The sequence below is a fragment of the Bos grunniens genome, chromosome 16 (assembly GCF_055505025.1).
Source record: "Bos grunniens cultivar Pamir isolate PY7600 chromosome 16, Bosgru_T2T1.0, whole genome shotgun sequence".
NCBI classification, from domain to species: Eukaryota; Metazoa; Chordata; class Mammalia; order Artiodactyla; family Bovidae; genus Bos; species Bos grunniens.
In genome coordinates, this window is record NC_141180.1 from 44,760,360 (window position 1) to 44,782,637 (window position 22,278).

At 42.5% G+C, this 22,278-nt stretch overlaps 1 protein-coding gene across 1 annotated transcript in view; it reads left to right on the forward strand.

Moving 5' to 3' along the window:
• Window positions 1–254: 254 nt before the first annotated feature.
• DPT (dermatopontin) overlaps window positions 255–22,278 on the forward strand; it is a 36,416-nt gene continuing 14,392 nt past the window's right edge. Inside the window, exons 1-2 of the mRNA XM_086344839.1 lie at window positions 255–587; window positions 18,810–18,935. Of these exons, the coding sequence (XP_086200965.1) occupies window positions 283–587; window positions 18,810–18,935 (431 nt within the window). The 5' untranslated portion in view covers window positions 255–282. The remainder of the gene's footprint in view (window positions 588–18,809; window positions 18,936–22,278) is intronic.

The following is a 22,278-nucleotide window of genomic DNA, read 5'->3' on the forward strand; positions in this document are numbered from 1 at the left end:
AGTGTGAAGCCATTTGCTTTTATAATCTAACTGCTAATTTTTTCCTTCTCTAGGAGTTTCTTCCATTTGCATGTTCCTTACATTTTCTTAGAATTCCACCTTAAAACAAACTGAATGTACTTATGGCCAATATTTCCGCGCCGAAAAGTTTTGCTTAAACGATGACACACTGCAGTTGGAGCCTGCTCACCCACATCTGGAAGCCACATGTCAGCAGCAGCTGTATAAAACCAGCAGCCCAGCAGACATAGGGTGACAGTTTCTGCCAGAAGCCCAGACGGCATGGACCTCACTCTTCTGTGGGTGCTTCTGCCACTGGTCACCGTGGCTTGGGGACAGTATGGTGACTATGGGTACTCCTATCATCAGTACCATGACTACAGTGACGATGGGTGGGTGAATCTGAACCGGCAGGGCTTCAGCTACCAGTGTCCCCACGGGCAGGTGGTGGTGGCCGTGAGGAGCATCTTCAACAAGAAGGAAGGTTCCGACAGACAGTGGAACTACGCCTGCATGCCCACACCCCAGAGCCTGGGGGAGCCTACGGAGTGCTGGTGGGAGGAGATCAACAGGGCTGGAATGGAATGGTAAGAGCCAGCGCGCTGCACACGGCTGGTGAGGCAGCAACAGACCCCTCTCGCTGGGGGAGGCTTGACCCTCAGGGAAGAGAGCTCACTGGAGACTGGGCAGATCCTACCACGATCCTTTCCATTGCATGCTCCGGGTGTGACAGGGTCGATGCTGAGCAGACCACTTTACAGGACAAAAACTCACGATGGGGCAGAGGGGTGTCCATGGCAGATGGACTTCTCTGTGGCTCTCAGTTTGGTCCAGGGGCTAGTATGGCTTTGTGAAACATTTACTAGTTTGCCAAAAGATAAGTACAGAAACTGAAAGTCTTTATGAAACTTTGTAGCAATTCAATTTTGCTGTAACATCCAAGTGGCACTTTAGTATGGTAATAACTTATTCAGACTATCTTACAAAAAAAGTATTGGTATCCAATAGATTGGGGAAAATAAACAACAGAACCTTCACTACAGTTTGAGAAATATTGATTTAAGGCTAATGAGTGGGGGAGAGAGGTCAAAGAAATTTAAGCCAAGAGAAGTGAAATGAAATGGCTTTTTGCCATCCCAATTAAATGTGCCCTCTCAGTTTTGAGTACCAAGGTCCTTCTCTGTCTGCATTTAAAATGGATTTCATTGCTGGGAAATAGTTTACTGAAATCTTTTGGGAGAAGTCTTCTCATTCAACTGGGTTCTGCAATGGTTAATGACCCAGAAATGGCCTGAGCCTGTGTCTTCACTGTGGAGTGTGACTGTCTCACACTAGTACTCGGTCAGAGCCCATCCCAGGAGCTATGCACTGTGAGGCCAGTTAGCAGCCTGCGTGGAGGCAAGGCCACAGAGTGGGTTGGGGGAGAGGGTGAAGGCAGACTCAGGGGGAGGCTGGCCTGGGGAGGAGGAAGCCCAGCTGGCTGGTTAAGAGGAGATTCTACTGAGGGGTCTCCGTGGGCATGTGGTGGATTGGGGCTTAGGGGTGGTCAAGCACAAAATTCTGAGTGTCACTCCACCAGAACAGAGATGAGAGGTCAGGAGAAAAAGACTGATGGTTGGAGGAGCCAGGCAATAAAGAGGACTTCTAAGCAATAAAAATAGCTGTCATTGATTGCTTAACCCAACCAAGCACCATGCTGAGTGCTTTAAATCTATAAGTCACTTTATGGGTAGATAAACTGATGTCTAGAGATCAGGGGTTTCCTCAAATGGAAAATGGTCGATCCAGGATTTGGATCCAGCGAGTTTCAGCTCCAGAGCATAAGTGCTTAGCCATGGTGATGGGCTACTTGAGAGTCTGCTGCCCCACTGCATGGGCTCAGTCAGCATGGGTCAGGGTGGTAGGGACTGGACTCAGGGCAGTTCTTCATCCTGGGAAGGGAGGGCTCTGTAAGATGACAGCAGAAGCTAGTCCTGGAGGGATGGGGTCAGCTTGATTACTGCCAGGACTGAAGAGGGGCTCAGCCAGCCTGCAAAAGGGATGGGGGTAACAGTTCACAGCTGCAGGTGGGGGCCCCTTTATCAGGCCTTATTCATCCATCCCCACTGCCTCCAGCGAGCATATTTAATTATCTAAAACCCTTCCAGACAGATGGCTGACTCAGAGTCCAGCTTCACCTCAATGACAGTCTCCAGTGGCTTCCCGTAGGCAGGCCATTGCCTGGCACAGAGCCTGGGGATGACCTAATTACAACTGTCTGTCTAGTCCTCCAATTTAGGGGACCAGTAGATGGGTGTGGCCCCTTTCTAATGGCCCCTTTTAGAGCCACACAAAACAGCACTCAGATGATTTTTTAAATCCTAAAGGAAGAGCTGGACTCTGAATCAGGAGGCCTGGACTTGGATCCTGCTTCTGAAGACAACTTGCCTGGTGACCTTGGACCATGGGTTCGGCTCTTTAGGCTCCCACCTCATTTGGAAAATAAGCAGTTAGACTGCCTAATCTTGTAGGGCTCCAAGGCTCCTAATCTCTGCTTGGCTCTGAAAATACAGCTGGATTGTTCTTTCATTCTGTTGATCTTTGTGTTTATCCCTGCTAGGGAGAGAAGGCAAATTGTGTTTAGTTTCAAACTTGCCAACGTGTGACCTGTTTGTCATTAACTCCCAAACTATTTGAAGAAAAGCATGAGAGGGAGTGCAAATTATATGATTTTGTTTGGCCAATGGGAATCAAATGAGAAGCGGACAGACACAATCTCTCTTCCGCCTTCACTTCCTCCACATTTTTGATTGTGCAGAGTCAAATGATTTTTTTTTTCTTTCCTCCTTTCCACCCTCTGTTGTCTCCATCTCCTCCTCCATTAATCACAGAGTTTAAAAAAAAAAAAATGTACAAACGAAAACCAGTAGGACTCAGCTGCCCCAGGACTGATCCCGATTACCCCAGAGGCACTTCTATTAGATGATTATTGCTTTTAGTTTAGGCTCCAGTCTCGGTGAAAAAATCAGGAGAGAAATTGTTCATAAACTGGGGAGCAATTATATCTTCCCGTTGACTGTGGGTTCTTAATCTATTCTGGGGGAAGAGTTGATAGTTTTGTGCAATATGGCTGCCTTGTATAACTACATTTGCTTGCAAGCTTAGTTTTAAAGGGGGTGGAGGAGTCTCAAACACAGATATAACAAAAACACATAGGATCTGCTAAAGATTCTTGTTAAATGGAGCACAGTCTTTAAAAATTGCTTTTGACATGTCTGAGTTGACTTGTAACATGGCTGTTTGCTAGGGCTTCTCTGTTGAAAAATCACATCTTTAGGTGCCAGATTCTGAAGTGTGCATGCTGGCCCCAACTTACAACTGCTTGGAGGCTTTACCTTGGTCCCATGAGTGGCATTTTGCCATCTCAGAGCATGCCCCAGTTGTTCTCAGGGAATCTTCTCAAACTTGGGTTGACCCAGGCTGTAGGACATGTGGGTCCCATGTGGGACAAGTTGAAGCTAAAATTTGTTAGCGAGGCTGAGCTGGAGTGTGGTGAGAGGAGGTCTGGTTTTAGAATCAGGAAACTTTGATTCACAGCTCCTTTTCCTATCATCTCTGAGCGCTGTGGTCTTGGGCATTCAATTTCTCATTCTGGAAAAAAAGTGTAATACCCATATTGCAAGCTGTTAGGGAGAAGTACTGTGATGCTCACAAGCTAAAGTGTAGGAGAACTCTAACACAAACCTAAAACAAATTCCTGGCACATTATGGGCAGTCAACAAAGATTTTGTGAATCTGTAATTTGACCAGGCTGATTAAAGAGGCAAGTCAGCTTTACATGGAGTCTGAATTCAGAAGAACATTCAGTCTCCTGGCATTTGCTTTTTTCCCAGGTCCTCAAAGAATTCCCAAGGAGACATTTCAAAATGGCAGCTTGTTTTGGAACTGACTATTTGAATTTAATAATTCACCAAAGATAAGTCACGTGATAAACAAGAGGAAAGCACATTACTTCCACCACGTTCCAAAATCATGAGCTACTCCAAAAGCATATCTACTATTAGTATAAATTCTGGCAGTTTTATCCTTGGCTAAAAGGTACAGGCCCACATAAGAGCATATGAGTCAGCCTGTTAAGCTGAAGTAGCCATAGATAAAGGTACTACCTCAAAAATATAAGAAGAAGTTGCAATAGCATACCCAGCACAGTATATGCCATTGTCATCTTTTGAATAAGAACTGTCAGTGAACCAAGAATAATCACAGTTACCCAGAAAACTTCCTAAAGATCATCACAAGAAGTCAGTAGGCCATCCCATCAGTGTTAAGCAATCATGAGGAACTTCATCAGTGCCAGAGGGGAGAAGAGTAGCAGAGTCAAGGTTATAACAACATGAATGAGTGGTGCGAGGAACAGTTAGCCAAAGGACTTCTTGTGAGGTGAGACAGCTGACTGAGAAATGTTCAGTGTGATGAGAATTCAGGAGAACTTCTACTGAGGTACAAAAATGGTTAAATGGTTCTGTCTCAAACCTCCACTCTCAGTCCTCAAGTTTTCTCATCAGTAAAATAGGAGCATTGGGATCCCCTGTGGCTCAGATGGTAAAGAGTCTGCCTGTAAATGGGACACCTGGGTTCGATCCCACACAGGAAGATCCCCCGGAGAAGCGAATGGCTACCTACTCCAATATTCTTGCCTGGAGAACCCCATGGACAGAGGAGCCTGGCAGGCTTACAGTCCATAGGGTTGCAAACAGCTGGACATGACTGAGCAACTAACATAACATATAGGGACTAGAATAAGGGACAATGAGGTGTTGAGCCTTATAATCTAATATGATTTTTATGCTTTGAAGGGCTTCTTTACTTACAGGATATTGATTAATTCTGGGAAGAGGTTTTAAGGGATCTGTTTGAATTTTGATGTGTAGTGGGCTAATTTTCCTGATATCAGTTGGAGATTTTGCCACAAAAAAGGTGGTAATTGATTCAGTAGAAGCAGATGATCAGTTGTTTCCAGAATCAGCTCTAGTACCATCAAGAGCAAAACAAATAAATGTCAAAGAATCACTTAATTCACCTGGTTGGCTGCTTTGATGACTACTGTCAAATTCTAGAATTATTTTCTCCTTTTAGGAAAAAGTCCTGTATATTTCTTTGGCTTTCCTGGTGGCTCAATGGTAAAGAAACCACCTGCCAATGAGGGAGACACAGGTTCAATCCCTGGGTCAGGAAGATCCCCTGGAGAAGGAAATGGCAACCCACTCCAGTATTCTTGGAAAATCCCATAGACAGAGATGCTTGGTGGGCTATAGTCCAACAGGTCGCAGAGATTTGGAGATGACTTAGTGACTGAGCATGCACTCGCACCTGTATACGTCTCTAAGAAGTCTTCACCTAATAAATGGAAGGGAAAAGAAACTAAGGGAAAAAGGTATGTGCCTCTTAAAAGGCCTAAGCAAAAGGGAATATATTCAGAGACAGAAACCTCATGAGGTTTATTAGAGATTTCCCGCTATTTGAATTGTTTTAGTACTACAAGGCAAGGGCTGATTTAAATAGTGCAGTTGAGTACCCAGAACGTGGCTCCAGTGTCAGTTAGAACTGGAAGAGATTCACCCCCAACCTGGACAAATTTTTTTCAAGCCATTTAAGAAGGATGATTGGGAGGAGCTCCTTTTGTTCCCAGGAGTCTAGTCATTGAGGACTGGGAGGATGTTGGAAAGGTTGATTAAAGGGCTGAAGGCAACTAAAGCCCTTAAATTTGTAGCAAATTATTTTCCAATGTCCTGACTTTTTGCAAAAATAGCAGAAACTTAGAGGAAGGGGTTCACTTAGCGGCCTTCATTTGCTGAAGTTGAAGATTAAGAATTTTGGCAGTCTTCCTTTTAGGTAACTCATCTAAAGTAAGAGAGTGCTGGTTTATTAGGTTAACTGAGTCTGGAGTGGACAGTTTTGTATTCCATGCTGGTTCTTTTTACTAGAAGGGAGAGGTCCCGCATCAGCCTGTTACTAAGCATAGAGTTTAGAGCTACCCAAATGGAATCAACATCTGGAGAAAGATCAGAATTTGCTTTAAAAATAATCTGAAGTCAGTTGTAATAGTTATAAACACATTCGTGAAATTTTTGTGTGCCAGCCTGAATTTTGTTCCAATCAACAGGCTTTAGAAAAGCCCTTGTAATAACTCAATGAATATGCCTAGTGATTGCCTGAGCCTGGACACATAGTAAGTTAGTGTGCTGGTCTTACAGTTGTAATTCTAGAGACCTTTAAGGAATTTCTATATTAGCTATTTTCATTCGAATTTGGGCATTGTCTTCACTGACAAGCATATGAACTAGCTGATATATGTTGAAGAAACCAGGTTGATAAGTTTGAATGACTAAAGTACTCAGCAAATCTATGAGGATCTTCAGTTACTTTGGGAAAAAGTTTGTGGCTTGCAGTTTAGCTTTAGTCCAGGAAATATTAGAGATTAAGGGTTGAGCCTCTGGGTTCCCAAAAGGCTTAATTTGAAAGGGACAGTTTCTGATCAGTTCAGAGGAAAAGAGAATGGGGAGACCTTCAGAGAAAAGAGGAAGCCTGGCGAGAGAATCAGTACTGGGGGATTGGGGGTCTATATGAGATATAGGGGCTTCCCCAGGGCTTCAGCGGTAAAGAATCCACCTGCAATGCAGGAGTCATATGAGATGCAGGATTGATCCTTGGGTCAGGAAGATCCCTGGAGGAGGGCATGGCAACCCACTCCAGTATTCTTGCTTGGAGAATCCCATGGACAGAGGAGCCTGGTGGGCTACAGTCCGTGTGGTCACAAAGAGTCAGACACGCCTGAAGTGACTGAGCACACAAACACACACAGGAGACAGGAGGTGTAGACGGCAAGATAGAGAAGGAGAAAGATGGCACTGAGGGTGGGCCCTGAGCAGGGGGTGCCGAAGGAGACAGGCAAGGTGGCAGAGGTGGAGTAAGAGACAGAGAAGCCGAGGAAGAACCGAGGCTTTGGGAGCCATGTTATCTTTCTTTGAACATTTTCCTCAGTTAATCTGAACATTTTACTTTGCAGAGATGCAATTTTAGTCTCCTGATAATATTTGGAAGCCTCAAAATACCCATCAGAATAGGCTTTTCACTTAGCTTTGGAAAATTTAGAGCGATGGCTGTCCAATTTGGTTTTGAGAAAAGTAAGCTTAGGGATTTCAAAAGTTCCCCCAGAATGGTCATTGGTATTCCTAATTGCCTTTGGTTAGGTCAATCCAATTTAGTTAGACGTAAACATGAAGAATAACCTTGGTTTTCACACATAAAATGGACCAGGATTGTTGTAGGGAAGGGGTACCCTCAAAATATTTAAATAACTGGGATCCTATTTTCTCAGAGCTGTTTTCTCTTGAGTAAGAGAATTATTTTCAAACAACTTAGCTCGAATAGCCCATACTGCATGCAGGTCTAGTATCAACCAGTTCTAAGACAGCAGTCTGGCCCCAAAGAGACAGGAAGCTACTCAGCATACTTCCAATAAGACAGCCCCCCTTTCCTAAAGGCATGCACTGATGGCCAGCCAGTTCCAGCTGTATCAGTCTGATTTCAAAAATTGAGTCAAAGTGCCAAATAAATATTCTCATAGGAGAACAAGGTCTTAACCAGAAAAGATGAAACCTTAAGACAGATCCTGAATAAAACCTGGAAAGCTTCAAAATGCAACGAGGGTGAAGCTCAGATCCAGGAGAAAGATTTGTTTAGAAATCTCGGGGTCAGTTAGGAAAGCAGTGAGCATCAACAAATTCAATGTGGGTACCACATCTGTTTGCTCACAAGCCTCAAAGTGATCAAGGATCTTCACTGGATCCCCCAGTGGAACACCAAAATGTTGACTTAAACAGATTGCCAGTTATAGCTCCAGAAAACAATGCATTTGGTTGGCGTGAGCAAACAATTACAATCTGGGGTCTACAACCATGGTGAGGCATGTGCAAGTCCCTACAAAATGGAGAGAACGCTTTTGTGGGGGTAAAAGGAGTTGGGAGGTCTACAGTAAACGTAGAGTCCATGGTTTTTCATTGGTTCCCTTGTGACAAACTCTCATTGGCTGAGCAGCATCACAGGGTGTGAGAGCTCCCCGTTCTGGTCCATCTCCTGACTATTTAATTGAGATTTCTATTTAATTCTTTTAACAGTGGGAACTCAGTTTTCCACAGTGTAATTCTAATTGAGACCAAGGTCCTGTCTAGTAAAGAGCAGTCCTTTCTGATTCATTATGCTGGTCATTAAGTACACACTGTGCTCTCCTGGTTTTCTCAGATCAGCTCCTCTACACCAGTGTCTTTCACCTTCTGCTTTCCAATCTGCTTTATGTTTCTTGTGGTGCCTTTGTCCTTACCTGGTTTGTATTTTTATAGTTTGTTTCCTTCAAAATATAAGCTACATGAATATAAGGAGTTTGTCTCATTCACCACTGTATAGAATATTTTTCAGCAATAGAATAATACTGGCACATTGTGGGACCCACTAAATATGTAGTGGAATATCAAATGAGACTGGTAGGGACTTCTTTGACAGTCAGCGGTTAAGAATCTATCCGCTGAGGGTGTGGATTCAATCCCTAGTTGGGAGCTAAAATCTCACATGCCTCATGGTCAAAAAGCCAGAACATAAACAGCAAGAGCAATATTATAACAAATTCAATAAAGACTTTAAAATAGTTCACATTAAAAAAAAAAAAAAACTTAAAAAAATACTAGTTAGTTCATTGAGCAGCCCAAATTCCAGCCAATGTCCTTAGCACCCTCGATGAAGAAGCCTGCAGATCTTCCTGCACAGGAAACCACTTTGGTTACATTTTTAAATTATTTTATTTTATTTTATTTTATTTTATATTGTAGTAAAGCTGATTTACAATGTGTTAGGTTCAGGTGTACAGCAAAGTGATTCAATTACATATATATATGTAGATAGATAGATAAATAGATAGATACATTCTTTCTCATTTTTTTTTCCATATAGGTGATTACAGGATACTGAGTAGAGTTCCCTGTGCTATACAGTAGATCCTTCTTGATTATCTGTTTTATTATAGTAGTGTATATATGTTAACCACAGACTCCTAATCTCCCCACTACATATATACAATGGAATACTACTCATCCATGAAAAAGAATGAACTTATGCCATTTGCCGGAACTTGGAGGAACCTAGAGATTATCATACTGAGTAAAGTAAGTCAGACAGAGAAAGACGAATAACATATGATATCACTGATATGTGTAATCTAAAAAAAAAGTGATACAAATGAACTTCTTTACAAAACAGAAACAAACTCACAGACTTCAAAAACAAAGGTGAGAGTTAAGCAATTGAAAAAGCAATGAAACAGGTATGAAGTATAAGTGCTATTACCCTAATTTTAATTGATATGATGCTATATAATTTATAAAATATTCCTCATTCATTTGCCTATTTATTCACTGCTGCTGCTACTGCTGCTAAGTCGCTTCAGTCGTGTCTGACTCTGTGCGACCCCAGGGACTGCAGCCTACCAGGCTTCTCTGTCCATGGGATTCTCCAGGCAAGAACACTGGAGTGGGTTGCCAGTTCCTTCTCCAATGCATGAAAGTGGAAAGTGAAAGGAAAGTCGCTCAGTCGTGTCCAACTCTTAGCAACCCCATGGACTGCAGCCTACCAGGCTCCTCCATCCATGGGATTTGCCAGACAACAGTACTGGAGTGGGGTGCCATTGCCTTCTCCCTATTTATTCACTAACAAATACTTATTATCACAAACTTTGCCAGACTCCAGGAATATGAAGATGAATAACATATAGTCTATGCCCCTGAGTTACTCATGGTCTAATCTTATTTGAACTTCACAATAATACTGCAAGGCAAAATTACTATTGGGTTGGCCAAAAAGTTCATTCAGTTTCTTCCATAAGATGTCTCTAGTAGTGCTTAGTTGTTTTTTAACTTCACTTGAAACAATTTTGTTAGGCTGTATTGTAACAGCTATCATATCAGTGTGGATTTAAAAAATATATATCAAAATTGGTAAATTTTTGTTCAACCATTTTAATATTGGAGATGGAAGAAGTAAAGCAACATTTTTGGCATATTATGCTTTATGATTTCATGAAAGGCAAAAAAAGCAGCTGAAATGGAAAAAAAAATTGTGCAGTGTATGGAGAAGGTGCTGTGACTGATCAAACATGTCAAAAGTGATTTGTGAAGTTTTGTGCTGAAGATTTCTCATAGGACATTGCTCCATGGTCAAGTGGACCAGTTGAATTTGATAGTGATCAAATTGAGACATTAATTGAGAAAAATCAATGCTATACCATGTGGGAAATAATCGACATACTCAAAATATCCAAATCAAGTGCTGAGAATCATTTGCACCAGCTTGGTTATGTTAATTGCTTTGATGTTCCATGGAAGCTAAACAGAAAAAAAAAAAAACAGAAACCTTCTTGACAGTATTTCCTCATACAATTCTCTACTTAGGTGTAACTAAACCATTCCATTTTAAAAACAAATTGTTATGGGAGATGAAAAGTGGGTACTGTACAATAATGCAGAACAGAAGAGATAATGAGCATTTAAAATGAAAAACCATCAACCACACCAAAGCCCAATCTTCATCCAAAGAAGTTGATGATGTATATATGGTGAGGTTAGAAGGGAGTCCTCTACTATGAACTCCTTCTGGAAAAATAAATGACTAATTTCAATAAGTACTGCTACCAATTAGACCAACTGAAAGCATCACTTGACAGAAAGTGTCTGGACTTAGTCAACAGAAAACCCATAGTCTTCTATCAGGATACTGAAAGACTGCATGTTTCTTTGATGATCAGGCAAAAGCTGTTACAGCCTGGCTGGAAAGTTCTGATTCATTCCCCTATCCACCAGACATTGTACCTTCAGATTTCTATTTACTTCAGTCTTTACAAAATTCTCCTAATGGAAGAATTTTCAATTCCCTGGAAGACTGTAGAAGACACCTAGAACAATTCTTGGCCCAGATGTAGCTTCTCCTTCCATTTAATTGCAAATATTTATGATAACAGTAATAGTAACAACCACTACCTTTTCTGTCTTTTCATAACATACTTTGTATGAGGCTCTGGGGTAGACACTTGACATATAACATCTCTTTAATCTTCATGCAATACTATCAGGCCTGAAGTTGTCATCCCCGTTCTGTGGCTGTGCTGTGCTGTGCTTAGTTGCTCAGTCATGTCTGACTCTTTGTGACTCCATGGACTCCAGTCCACCAGGCTCTTCTGTTCATGGGGGTTCTCCAGGCAAGAATACTGAAGTGTTGTCATGCCCTCTCCAGGGAGTCTTCCCAACTCAGGGATCGAATCCAGGTTTCCTGCATTGCAGGCACATTCTTTACTGTCTGAGCTACCAGGGAAGCCCCCATTTTTGTGGAGGTAGGCATAAACATCAGCAGAAAGAACAAGATGGGACATGGAGTCATTCTGTTGGGGCTTGAGAGAAATATCCAAAACGTGTAAAGCTCCTTTGAATAGGTAAACTTGCCCCCAAACTGATGTGTCTTTGTCCCTTGCCATTTCACTGCCCTACCATCCCCAGCCAGTTTCTTGTTTCTCATCTTTGTCTTTAGTACCCGTCTATTTCTTCCATCCAACGTCTGTACTATTGTGATGTCCCTTACCAGTACAGTTGTCTGGAAAGCATTCCGGACCAAGTACAGCACCTGTCATAGAGTAGGTTCTAATGAATACTTGTTGACCTAACAAATATTTTGAAAATCTGTGAAGCATGTTATACATGTCTTATAGCAACTCAAAGAATATTCTGGGGAAAAGAGAATTAACAGGAGTCCAAGCTGGCATCCCACTCCAGTACTCTTGCCTGGAAAATCCCATGGACGGAGGAGCCTGGAAGGCTGCAGTCCATGGGGTCACTGAGGGTCAGACACGACTGAGTGACTTCACCTTCACTTTTCACTTTTATGCATTGGAGAAGGAAATGGCAACCCATTCCAGTGTTCTTGCCTGGAGAATCCCAGGGACGGGGGAGCCTGGTGGGCTGCCGTCTCTGGGGTCGCACAGAGTCGGACACGACTGAAGTGACTTAGCAGCAAGCTTTACTCTAAAAGAATGAGTCTTGACAAGGGTGCCCACTCTCACCACTACTATTTAACATAGTTTTGGAAGTTTTGGCCACAGCAATCAAAGCAGAAAAAGAAATAAAAGGAATCCAAATTGGAAAAGAAGTAAAATTCTCACTGTTTGCAGATGGCATGATCCTCTTCATAGAAAACCCTTAAGACTCCATCAGAAAATTACTAGAGCTAATCAATGAATATAGTAAAGTTGTAGGATATAAAATCAACACACAGAAATCCCTTGCATTCCTATATACTAATAATGAGGAAATAGAAAGAGAAATTAAGGAAACAATTCCATTCACCATTGCAACGAAAAGAATAAAATACTTAGGAATATATCTACCTAAAGAAACAAAAGACCTATATATAGAAAACTATAAAACACTGGTGAAAGAAATCAAGAGGACACTAATGGAGAAATATACCATGTTCATGGGTCGGAAGAATCAATATAGTGAAAATGAGTATATTATCCAAAGCAGTCTATAGATTCAATGCAATCCCTATCAAGCTACTAACGGTATTTTTCACAGAACTAGAATAAATAATTTCACAATTTTTATGGAAATATAAAAAACCTCGAATAGCCAAGCAATCTTGAGAAAGAAGAATGGAACTGGAGGAATCAACCTGCCTGACTTCAGGCTCTACTACAAAGCCACAGTCATTAAGACAGTATGGTACTGGCACAAAGATAGAAATGTAGATCAATGGAACAAAATAGAAAGCCCAGAGACAAATCCACACACCTATAGACACCTTGTCTTTGACAAAGAAGGCAAGAATACACAATTGAGAAAAGACAATCTCTTTAACAAGTGGTGCTGGGAAAACGGCTCAACCACTTGTAAAAGGGTGAAACTAGAACACTTTCTAACACCATATACAAAAATAAACTCAAAATGGATTAAAGATCTAAACATAAGACCAGAAACTATAAAACTCCTAGAGGAGAACATAGGCAAAACCCTCTCTGACATAAATCACAGCAGGATCCTCTATGACCCACCTTCCAGAATATTGGAAATAAAAGCAAAAATAAACAAATGGGGCCTAATTAAACTCAAAAGCTTCTGCACAAAAAAAAGGAAACTATAAGCAAGGTGAAAAGACAGCCTTCAGAATGGGAGAAAATAATAGCAAATGAAGCAATTGACAAAGATTTAATCTCAAAAATATACAAGCAACTCCTGCATCTCAATTCCAGAAAAATAAACGACCCAATTAAAAAATGGGCCAAAGAACTAAATAGACATTTCTCCAAAGAAGACATACAGATGGCTAAAAAAACACATGAAAAGATGCTCAACATCACTCATTATCAGAGAAAGGCAAACCAAAACCACAATGAGGTACCATTTCACGCCAGTCAGAATGGCTGCGATCCAAAAGTCTACAAGCAATAAATACTGGAGAGGGTATGGAGAAAAGGGAACCCTCTTACACTGTTGGTGGGAATGCAAACTAGTACAGCCACTATGGAGAACAGTGTGGAGATTCCTTAAAAAACTGGAAATAGAACTGCGTTATGACCCTGCAATCCCACTGCTGGGTATACACACCAAGGAAACCAAAATTGAAAGAGACACATGTACACCAGTGTTCATCACAGCACTGTTTATAATAGCCAGGACATGGAAGCAACCTAGATGCCCATCAGCAGATGAATGGATAAGAAAGCTGTGGTACATATACACAATGGAGTATTACTCAGCCATTAAAAAGAATACCTTTGAATCAGTTCTAATGAGGTGGATGAAACTGGAGCCTATTATACAGAGTGAAGTAAGCCAGAAAGAAAAACACCAGTACAGTATACTAATGCATATATATGGAATTTAGAAAGATGGTAACGATAACCCTGTATGCAAGACAACAAAAGAGACACAGATGTATAGACCAGTCTTTTGAACTCTGTGGGAGAGGGCAAGGGTGGGATGATTTGGGAGAATGGCATTGAAACATGTGTATTATCATATGTGAAACGAATCACCAGTCCAGGTTTGTGCATGATACAGGGTGCTTGGGGCTGGTGCACTGGGATGACACAGAGAGATGGGATGGGGAGGGAGGTGGGAAGGGGGTTCAGGATGGGGAACACATGTATACCCGTGGTGGATTCATGTCAATGTATGGCAAAACCAATACAATGTTGTAAAGTAATTAGCCTCCAATTAAAACAAATAAATTTATATTAAAATTAAAAAGAAAAGAAAAGAAAAATATCTGTGGAAAATACATGTTTGTATTCGTGTAAGCTTAATTTTCACAAGATACAGTATCTAAAATGAAAAATAAATAAATAAATAAAAGAATGATTCTCCCTCGGTGAAATTTAAACCCTTATCACCTGCATTGGGAGAGCAATGTTGGGGAGTAAGAGGTTGAGCCACATGGTCTTCTAGTCACAGGGAGTGGCCACCAGCCTGGACGATGGGAAAAGTTGCTTTTATTCCATCTTTGTCGTGGAGTTGAAGACTGGCTAGCAGACCTGGAAACACAGTTTGTGGAGCTGGAAGAAGAGACGAGCACAACCGGCCCATCCATTTGATGGGATTCTGAAAGCTCTTCACCAAGTTGATGCTACTTTCCTTACTCAACCCAATGCCACCTCCAACTTGCTAAGAGTCTGGGTTTTCTGTGAGTCTGGACCGAGACCAGCAGAGACTGGAATGAGAGACTAAAACTTCACAGAGAAGTTCACTGGCAAAACCAGACACGGAAACAGCTTCCCATCCTGGCCGCTGTCACTGAGCCTGACCAATGGCCCTGGACCCAGGGAAGGACACAATAGCAGGGAGAAAGCCTGACTGGAGAATGGACCAGAAAGCAGAAGGACAATCATGGAGCAACTTTTTGGGCTCCCTGAGAGTTCCTGAACAGGAGCTCTGGCCTCAGGAATATCTGAGTTTGGATCCTTGCTCTTCCTGTTTCTATCTTGGCCGAGAGCTTTGCAGGTGTTATTTCACTTGATTCTCACAGTGACCTAGGTGAGGCTCCACGTGGAATGTGAAGGTCACAGCTAGGACCAGAACTCAATGCCTGCCAATCCCTCAGCAAGGACTCTTTCCCCTGAATCCTGTTGCTTCCACATTTTGCTATTGTGGATATAGAAGAAAGTTTTTCCGGGGTGATGGCCCTGAGAAAAGAGAAATCACTTTCATAAAGGCCATTTTCTCAGAAAATGTCCATGACCATTGTTGTCAGAGGAGGAACAACTGCCTGGTGATTTTCCTTCTAGAAAGTTTCCAGCATCAGGTGGAGCAGGGCTCACAGTGCTCGAGTTTGTGAATCTGAGCCTCCAGCCTTCAAAGGGTTGATGAGGAAGAATGTCTTTTCAAAGGGAGAGGAGAGAGTCCAGATGCAAGGAACCCCAGGGCCCTCAGACTCTGAGGAAATGTTCTCAGGGAACCTGTGCCTAGGGCTCAGCTGGGTCCTATTATCCTTTACCAGGAAAGCTGCAGTCTTGGGCCCATCCTCTTTTCTGCAGACCATTCAAGAACAACAGTCATGCACTGGGCAGTGAAGCAGAGCCTCAGGGATGTCTTTTCCACAACTTAAAAAAAAAAATTGAATTTGAATCACTTTAGTAATGCAAGCTTTGTCCAACTCCCCCTCCTTCCCCTCCTGTTGATAAGCTGCCTTCATTCCCCTTCTCACCTGCCTGGCTCCTGTGTTTGGAATCCTGCAGTTTGTGGGCAAATCTTTAGGTGGATCTTATTAAGTACTTTTTGAAAAGGTGATTGAAAGGGAGAGGAGTGGAGGTGAGGAATGCCCCAAACTAGATTCGTTTTGCACACTCATCCTGGAGTAGGCTCTGTTCCTGAAGGAGAAGGTAGAAGTGGGAAGATGTACCGCTCACGTGAGTTTCTGAGAACTGCTTGCAGAGAGTTTCAGGGTCCCTCCTGGATTTGAATGATGGACTCTTACAAGTGCATTCTGGGGGACTTCCCTGATGGTCCAGTGTTAAGAGTCCATCTTGCAGTGCAGGCAATGAAGGTTCAATCTCTGATTGGGGACCTGGCATGCCACATGCTGTAGAACAATGGAACTAGCACATCTCAACTGGAGAGAGTTATATATGAAAGTGAAAGTGTTAGTCTCGATCAGTTGTGTCCGACTCTTTGCAACCCCATGGACTGTAGCCCTCCAGGCTCCCCTGTCCATGGGGTATTCTCCAGACAATCATACTGGTGTGGGTAACCATTCCCTTCTCCAGGGGATCTTCCTGACCCTCCTGAGTGATTAAACCCGCATCTCCTCTTTTGCAGGTAGATTATTTACTATCAGCTACAGAGTTGTGTATGCATTGCTTCATTTGGTCTTCACAATAACTTTAATAACTACATACTGTTATTATGCCCATTTTACAGATGAGAAAACTGAGACCTTTAGAGGGTATGAAGCCTGTCAAAGGTGAAACAGTCAGGAATGGTTGGAGTAGCAGTCCAGCAACATAGCCTGTGCTCTTAACTACCCTGCTAGACTGCTTCTACATGAGTGTGAAAATGTCCCCTTACAAAAATCCAATTCTAGAAGGGATAATTTCATCACGTTGGCCACACACACAGCCAAGCTCCGGTACAGGCTCACTCTACCAAAATGTGAAAGCAGTGGGACAGAAACTGGGGGAGGCGAGCTCTGTATGGTTAACTAGCTTTCATCATATGTCCTTGGGCCCTGGGCGTGTAGTGTCCAAATAATCTTCACAAGGCAGTGTTATTTTAGGTGGCGTTTGAGAGAGTGACACACACACACTTCCCATATAGGACTGTGGGGTCAGCTGCCTGGCTGGCAGCTGGCAGAGAATTCATGGAACTTGGATGGGCTTCACAACTGGTACTGAAACCATTCAGCTTATCTTGTTACATTTATTTTTGCTTATGGGAACTTACCATCATGGGAATGCGTCCCTGTGACAGTCTGAGTGCCCAGGACAAACCAAGACAGTGGAACAACAGTTTCAGGAAAGCCTGGTTCAGTTCTGACAGGGCTGATTTAGAGGGAGGCAAACTTTTAGTGATGGAGAAAGATCACAGAGAGTACCAGTTTGCTGCACCATCACTCTTTGGACACATATGAGCTTGGTTTACAATTCTTAGAGCTTTCTATTGAAGTTGCATCTCACTAGCAAGGCTAGAATTAGGATAGGATAAACCATTGTGGAAAATCAGCCCCCAAGGCTACCCTTCAGACCTTAGTCATCCATTCCAACTGTATGGATTCCTGAAATGTACCAGGTGCTTTCAAAAGCTGAGATATGAGCAATGGTAGAGCAAAGAAGGCTAGGTCATCAATGGGCATAGGTCTCAATGTACATCTTAACTTGCATTATTTATATCTTATAGCCGAGCTTTCAAAGGTTTGTCACAACTTCTTGCAAGTCCTGGGAACAGGGAGTTCGAGCCAATTTGCCTGTTGACTGAGTAACAAGCCCATTTCTTGATTTTTGTTTCAACACAGAGATTGATACAGAATAGTGAGGAGGTACAAGTTTGTTGGATGAATGGGTAAATAAATACATTTGAATAAGTCACGTCCAACTCTTTTGAGACCCTATGGAGTATAGCACACAAGCTTCTCTGTCCTTGGGATTCTCCAGGCCAGAATACTAGAGTGGGTTGCCATTTCCTTCTCCAGGGGATCTTCCTGACCCAGGATTGAACCCGGGTCTCCTGCATTGTAAGTGGATTCTTTACCTTCTGAGCCACCTGGGAAGTCCTTATTTGAATCTGATCAAACTAGATACTAAATATATTTCATCTCTTGTCAGGAAGCATCTTTTTTTTCCCCATTCGTTATTCATTTATTCATTCATGCTTATATATATATATATATATATATGTATGTATATATATATATTCAAATACATATCTACATATGATCCAGAAGATCATTTCCAATAATTAAAAAGAACAAAATGAAGTTCGGTCACTGATGGTTTTATAGTTTGTGTGTCAGCAAGGTCTCGCTCACCTATCAGCACTGGGTACTTATTCTTAATCTATTATATTTTCTGGAAACTTATCTTTACTTGGAAAGCAGGGATGTATTCCAACTGCCAGGTAGTGACACAGAGACAAATTCCTGCTCTGCTTCCTCACAAGAGGGAACAGGATCAATGTCCAGGTGGGTAAAAATGCAGAAAAACAGAGTTAGCTAAGACTCACTTTGGAAAAGCTTTTGAAAGCTTTCAGGGCTTCCCTGGTGGCTCAAGGGTAGAGAATCTGCCCATTCTTAAGCAGAAGAAATGTTTATTTGAAGTTCATCGATCCGTTGTGTTTTTCCTTGTCTTCATTTTATTTCAATTCAGACAAAGTGAATTATATTATCTTTTATTTTGAACGGCATGAATAATACAATCTTGCATTTGTAAAAATTCTAGATGCCTCTGTATCCATCCATTTATGCATTCTTCCATCTAACAACATATTCTCAGAGGTCTAACAAGAGCAGAGTTTCCCAATTTTCCTCCAGTTGAAAGATTTTGAATCATTTGAATTTTAACGGTGAGTATATGTCATTCCTACCAATAAAACAAAGTCTTTTTTATTTGCATAAAATAGAATAAATTGTAAGGAATCTAGGTCATTGAAAGAGTGGCTTGGCTTAGTAACTGGGTGTTGAGGTCTTGGGGAGGGGGTGAATTTGTGCACCATTGTGTTAGCTTATTTGGAGTTTTCTCTTCTCTTCAGGTACCAGACATGCTCCAACAATGGACTGGTGGCAGGGTTCCAGAGCCGCTACTTCGAGTCAGTGCTGGATCGCGAGTGGCAATTTTACTGCTGTCGCTACAGCAAGAGATGCCCATATTCCTGCTGGTGAGCCTGGCAGCCAAACGCAATCCCTTTAGGCTACTGGGACTGGAAGGGAGCTTAGGGGGTGTGCTTTGGTCCACGTTTCTAGTTTCAGATAAGCATAAGCCATCACAAACAAGTTTTAAATATAGCAGCTAGTCTATAGAAGGGAGAAGGAAATGGCAACCCACTCCAGTGTTCTTGCCTGGAGAATCCCAGGGACAGAGGAGCCTGGTGGGCTGCCATCTATGGGGTCGCACAGAGTCGGACACGACTGAAGTGACTTAGCAGCAGCAGCAGCAGCCTATAGAAGGGGATGGATAGATGAAAGAAAAGGCCAGAGTAGTATTCACACTGGGAGGGACCTTACAGGTCATCAACCCAGTGCTCCTACATCCCTCTTTTGGTAGAAAAGCAAAAAAAAAAAAAAAAAAGAGCAATAGAGCAAAAACGTGACTTGCCCCAGACCAGCCAGCTTATTTCATGGTGGTTCACCTCTAAGCTGAAGTTTACAGACTCCTGTTGCAGTGCTCTTTTCTGTCTCTATCATTATAACTTCTCATCACATCCAAGGACACTGGACATATCTGGGACCCTATGTTTTCTTGCAGGACTTCTTTTGAAGATCCACCCTTTTTCCAGGTCAGAGTGCCAAACATAGTATATAATCATAGACTTAAAAAGGACCTGGCCTTTGAGTATATATAAATTCTGATAACTTGCATTGGATGTTGACAACACAACTTGTCCCAAGTTCTTCAGTCTGGAAACAAGTCAGACATTTCTACTTAGAACAAAAGAATAAGTGTCAACATTTGAAGGTTGACTCACTCAAGTGACATATCTCTCCACAGTGTGATGTGATGCTGGAAAAACAGCCTTGCGGGTCACGCTTATTCTCTGTAACCAAACAACTCCACAGATGCTCAAGTAGGGCACAGTGTCTCTAGGGACAGGCAGCACTTTTCTGTTTGAAGCAGTGATGAATGGTAAATTCAGAGCTCAAAGTCATCTGAGAGCAGAAGCTCTCTGATGGGGCAGGGACTTCAGCCAGCTGTCCAAAATGCCTCCATGCTGTTGTTGTTGCTCAGTCGCTCAGTTGTGTCTGACTCTTTACGACCCCATGAACTGCAACACGCCAGGCTCCTCTGTCCTCCACTGTTTCCTGGAGTTTGCTCAAATTCATGTGCATTGAGTCAGTGATGTTATCTAACCATCTCATTCTCTGTCGTCGCCTTCTCCTCCTGCCTTCAATCATCAGGGTCTTTTCCAATGAGTTGGCTCTTAGCATCAGGCAGTGAAAGTATTGCAGCTTCAGCTTCAGCATCAGTCTTTCCAATTAATATTCAGTGTTGATTTCCTTTAGGACTGATTTACTTGGTCTCCTTGTAGTCCAAGGAACTCTCAAGAGTCTTCTCTCCAGCACCTCAGTTTGGAAGCATCAATTCTTCAGCGCACAGCCTTCTTTACGGTCCAACTCTCACATCCGTGCATGACTGCTGGGAAGTCCTTAGCTTTGGCTTTACAGAACTTTGTCAGCAAACTGATGTCTCTGCTTTTTAATACGCTGTCCAGATTTGTCAAAGCTTTCCTTCCAAGGAACAAGTGTTGTTTTTTTTTGTTAGTTTGTTTGTTTTTAATTTTGTGGCTACAGTCACCATCCACAGTGATTTTGGAGCCCAAGAAAGTAAAATCTGTCATTGCTTCCACTTTTTCCCCATCTATTTGCCATGAAGTGATGGGACCAGATGCCTCCATAAAGCTGGTCTTACTCCACCATGGTTGGTGAACAGACATGACTAGGGTGTAGGTTATAACTCTGAAAGTTCCTGAATCCGAGACCTAAACGGTCTTACATTCAGGGTAGAGTAGCAGGAGCCCACCAGTTTCTAAGAGGCTAAGAATTTAATGAGCATGGAGCCGTGTATGTGGGACCAAAGTCTTGAGATAAAAGGCTGACAGAGATGAGCAACTTAAGTTACCCAAGACATTAAAATCTCTGGTAACAAAATTTATCCTTGGCCGTGGTCTGCAATGGTCTGCCCATCCTCTCCCACCACCCCACTCTCCCCATTCCTCATCCCACTCCATCACCCAGACTTGACACTGACAGTTGGTAGAATCAACCTGTGGAGAGAGAGAGAAGAATGGAGAGAGGAGATAATTCCTCCGAAAGACACAGAAAGTCCACTTTGAAGTGGTCCCTCTAAGAAAGGCTTCCCTTGACTGGACCTCTTCCTGGTTGTGTGGTGTCAGAGCTGAGAACTACTATGGTTGTCAAGGAAATAGTCCTTTTCCAAAGGGACACTTGGAACAGCACAATGAGATTGCAGGAAGCACTGTGGTATGCAGGGCATGACTCACTGTCCCGCCGGCATGTCTAGACATTTCAGTGGCATCTTTAAGTTTCCTGAGTCATGACATTCTATGTTTTTCTAAATTGCATGAAACCTCTAGGGCATGAATTAGGTCTTATTTCTCTGGCATCTCAGCATATTCCTTGGCACAAAGTAGGCAATAAATTTTTCAAATGAATAGTTGAGCATCAAAGGCCCCTTGGAACAGTAACAGTAGGGAAACCTGACATTGATATGAGGAGGTTTTATAGTGGAAAAAAGTCTTTCTTCAAGTGCATTATTTTATCCGACCCTTTTAACAGCCCTTCGGAGCGAGAACTGTTTTCCCACACCTTCCCACAGTGAAAGCTCCTGATAACCCTCTTCCTCTAAACCTTCCCTCACATCACTTTAACTAACTTGAATCACCTCCCAGGGAACTGGGCATATGTGGGTGGAAACATTTTTCTCTTCCCACTTGGAAGCCTGTTCTATAGCACTGAGCCTGACATTGAGAAGTGAACATCTATCCTCTCCGAGCTTGCAAGCTTTTAGGGATTCAGGAATAGCACCCTGTGCACAGAAAAAAAAAGTAAATCATCCAAGCAACTCCCACGTAAGTGCGGGATTTATTTGGTGGGGACCAAGGCGCCGCTCCCATTTCAGTCTCTGCAGTTTCTCATGAGATATTATAGCATCACTGAAGTCTGGTAAGAAAGCAAATTCCTGATAGAAGCAGACATGGCATCACTCTCAAGTCCCCACTGGGACTGGATACAGACATAAATGTTGTTACACAGATTTATTTATGTGTGAGAATATGCATTCTTAGTCCATTCATCTGCAAACCACAAACACGTGTCACTGAGGAAGCTACAACCTTTCAGAGACTGAATAATTCCCCAGTCTCCACACAGCTCCAGTGGCTGCTTGCCATGCATCAGGCTGTCCCCCATCAGCACGCTGAGGCTGTCCAGGCGTAGACCATGTCGCAGGGACCAACAGTTTTGAATTGAGCATGTGTTTCCTTT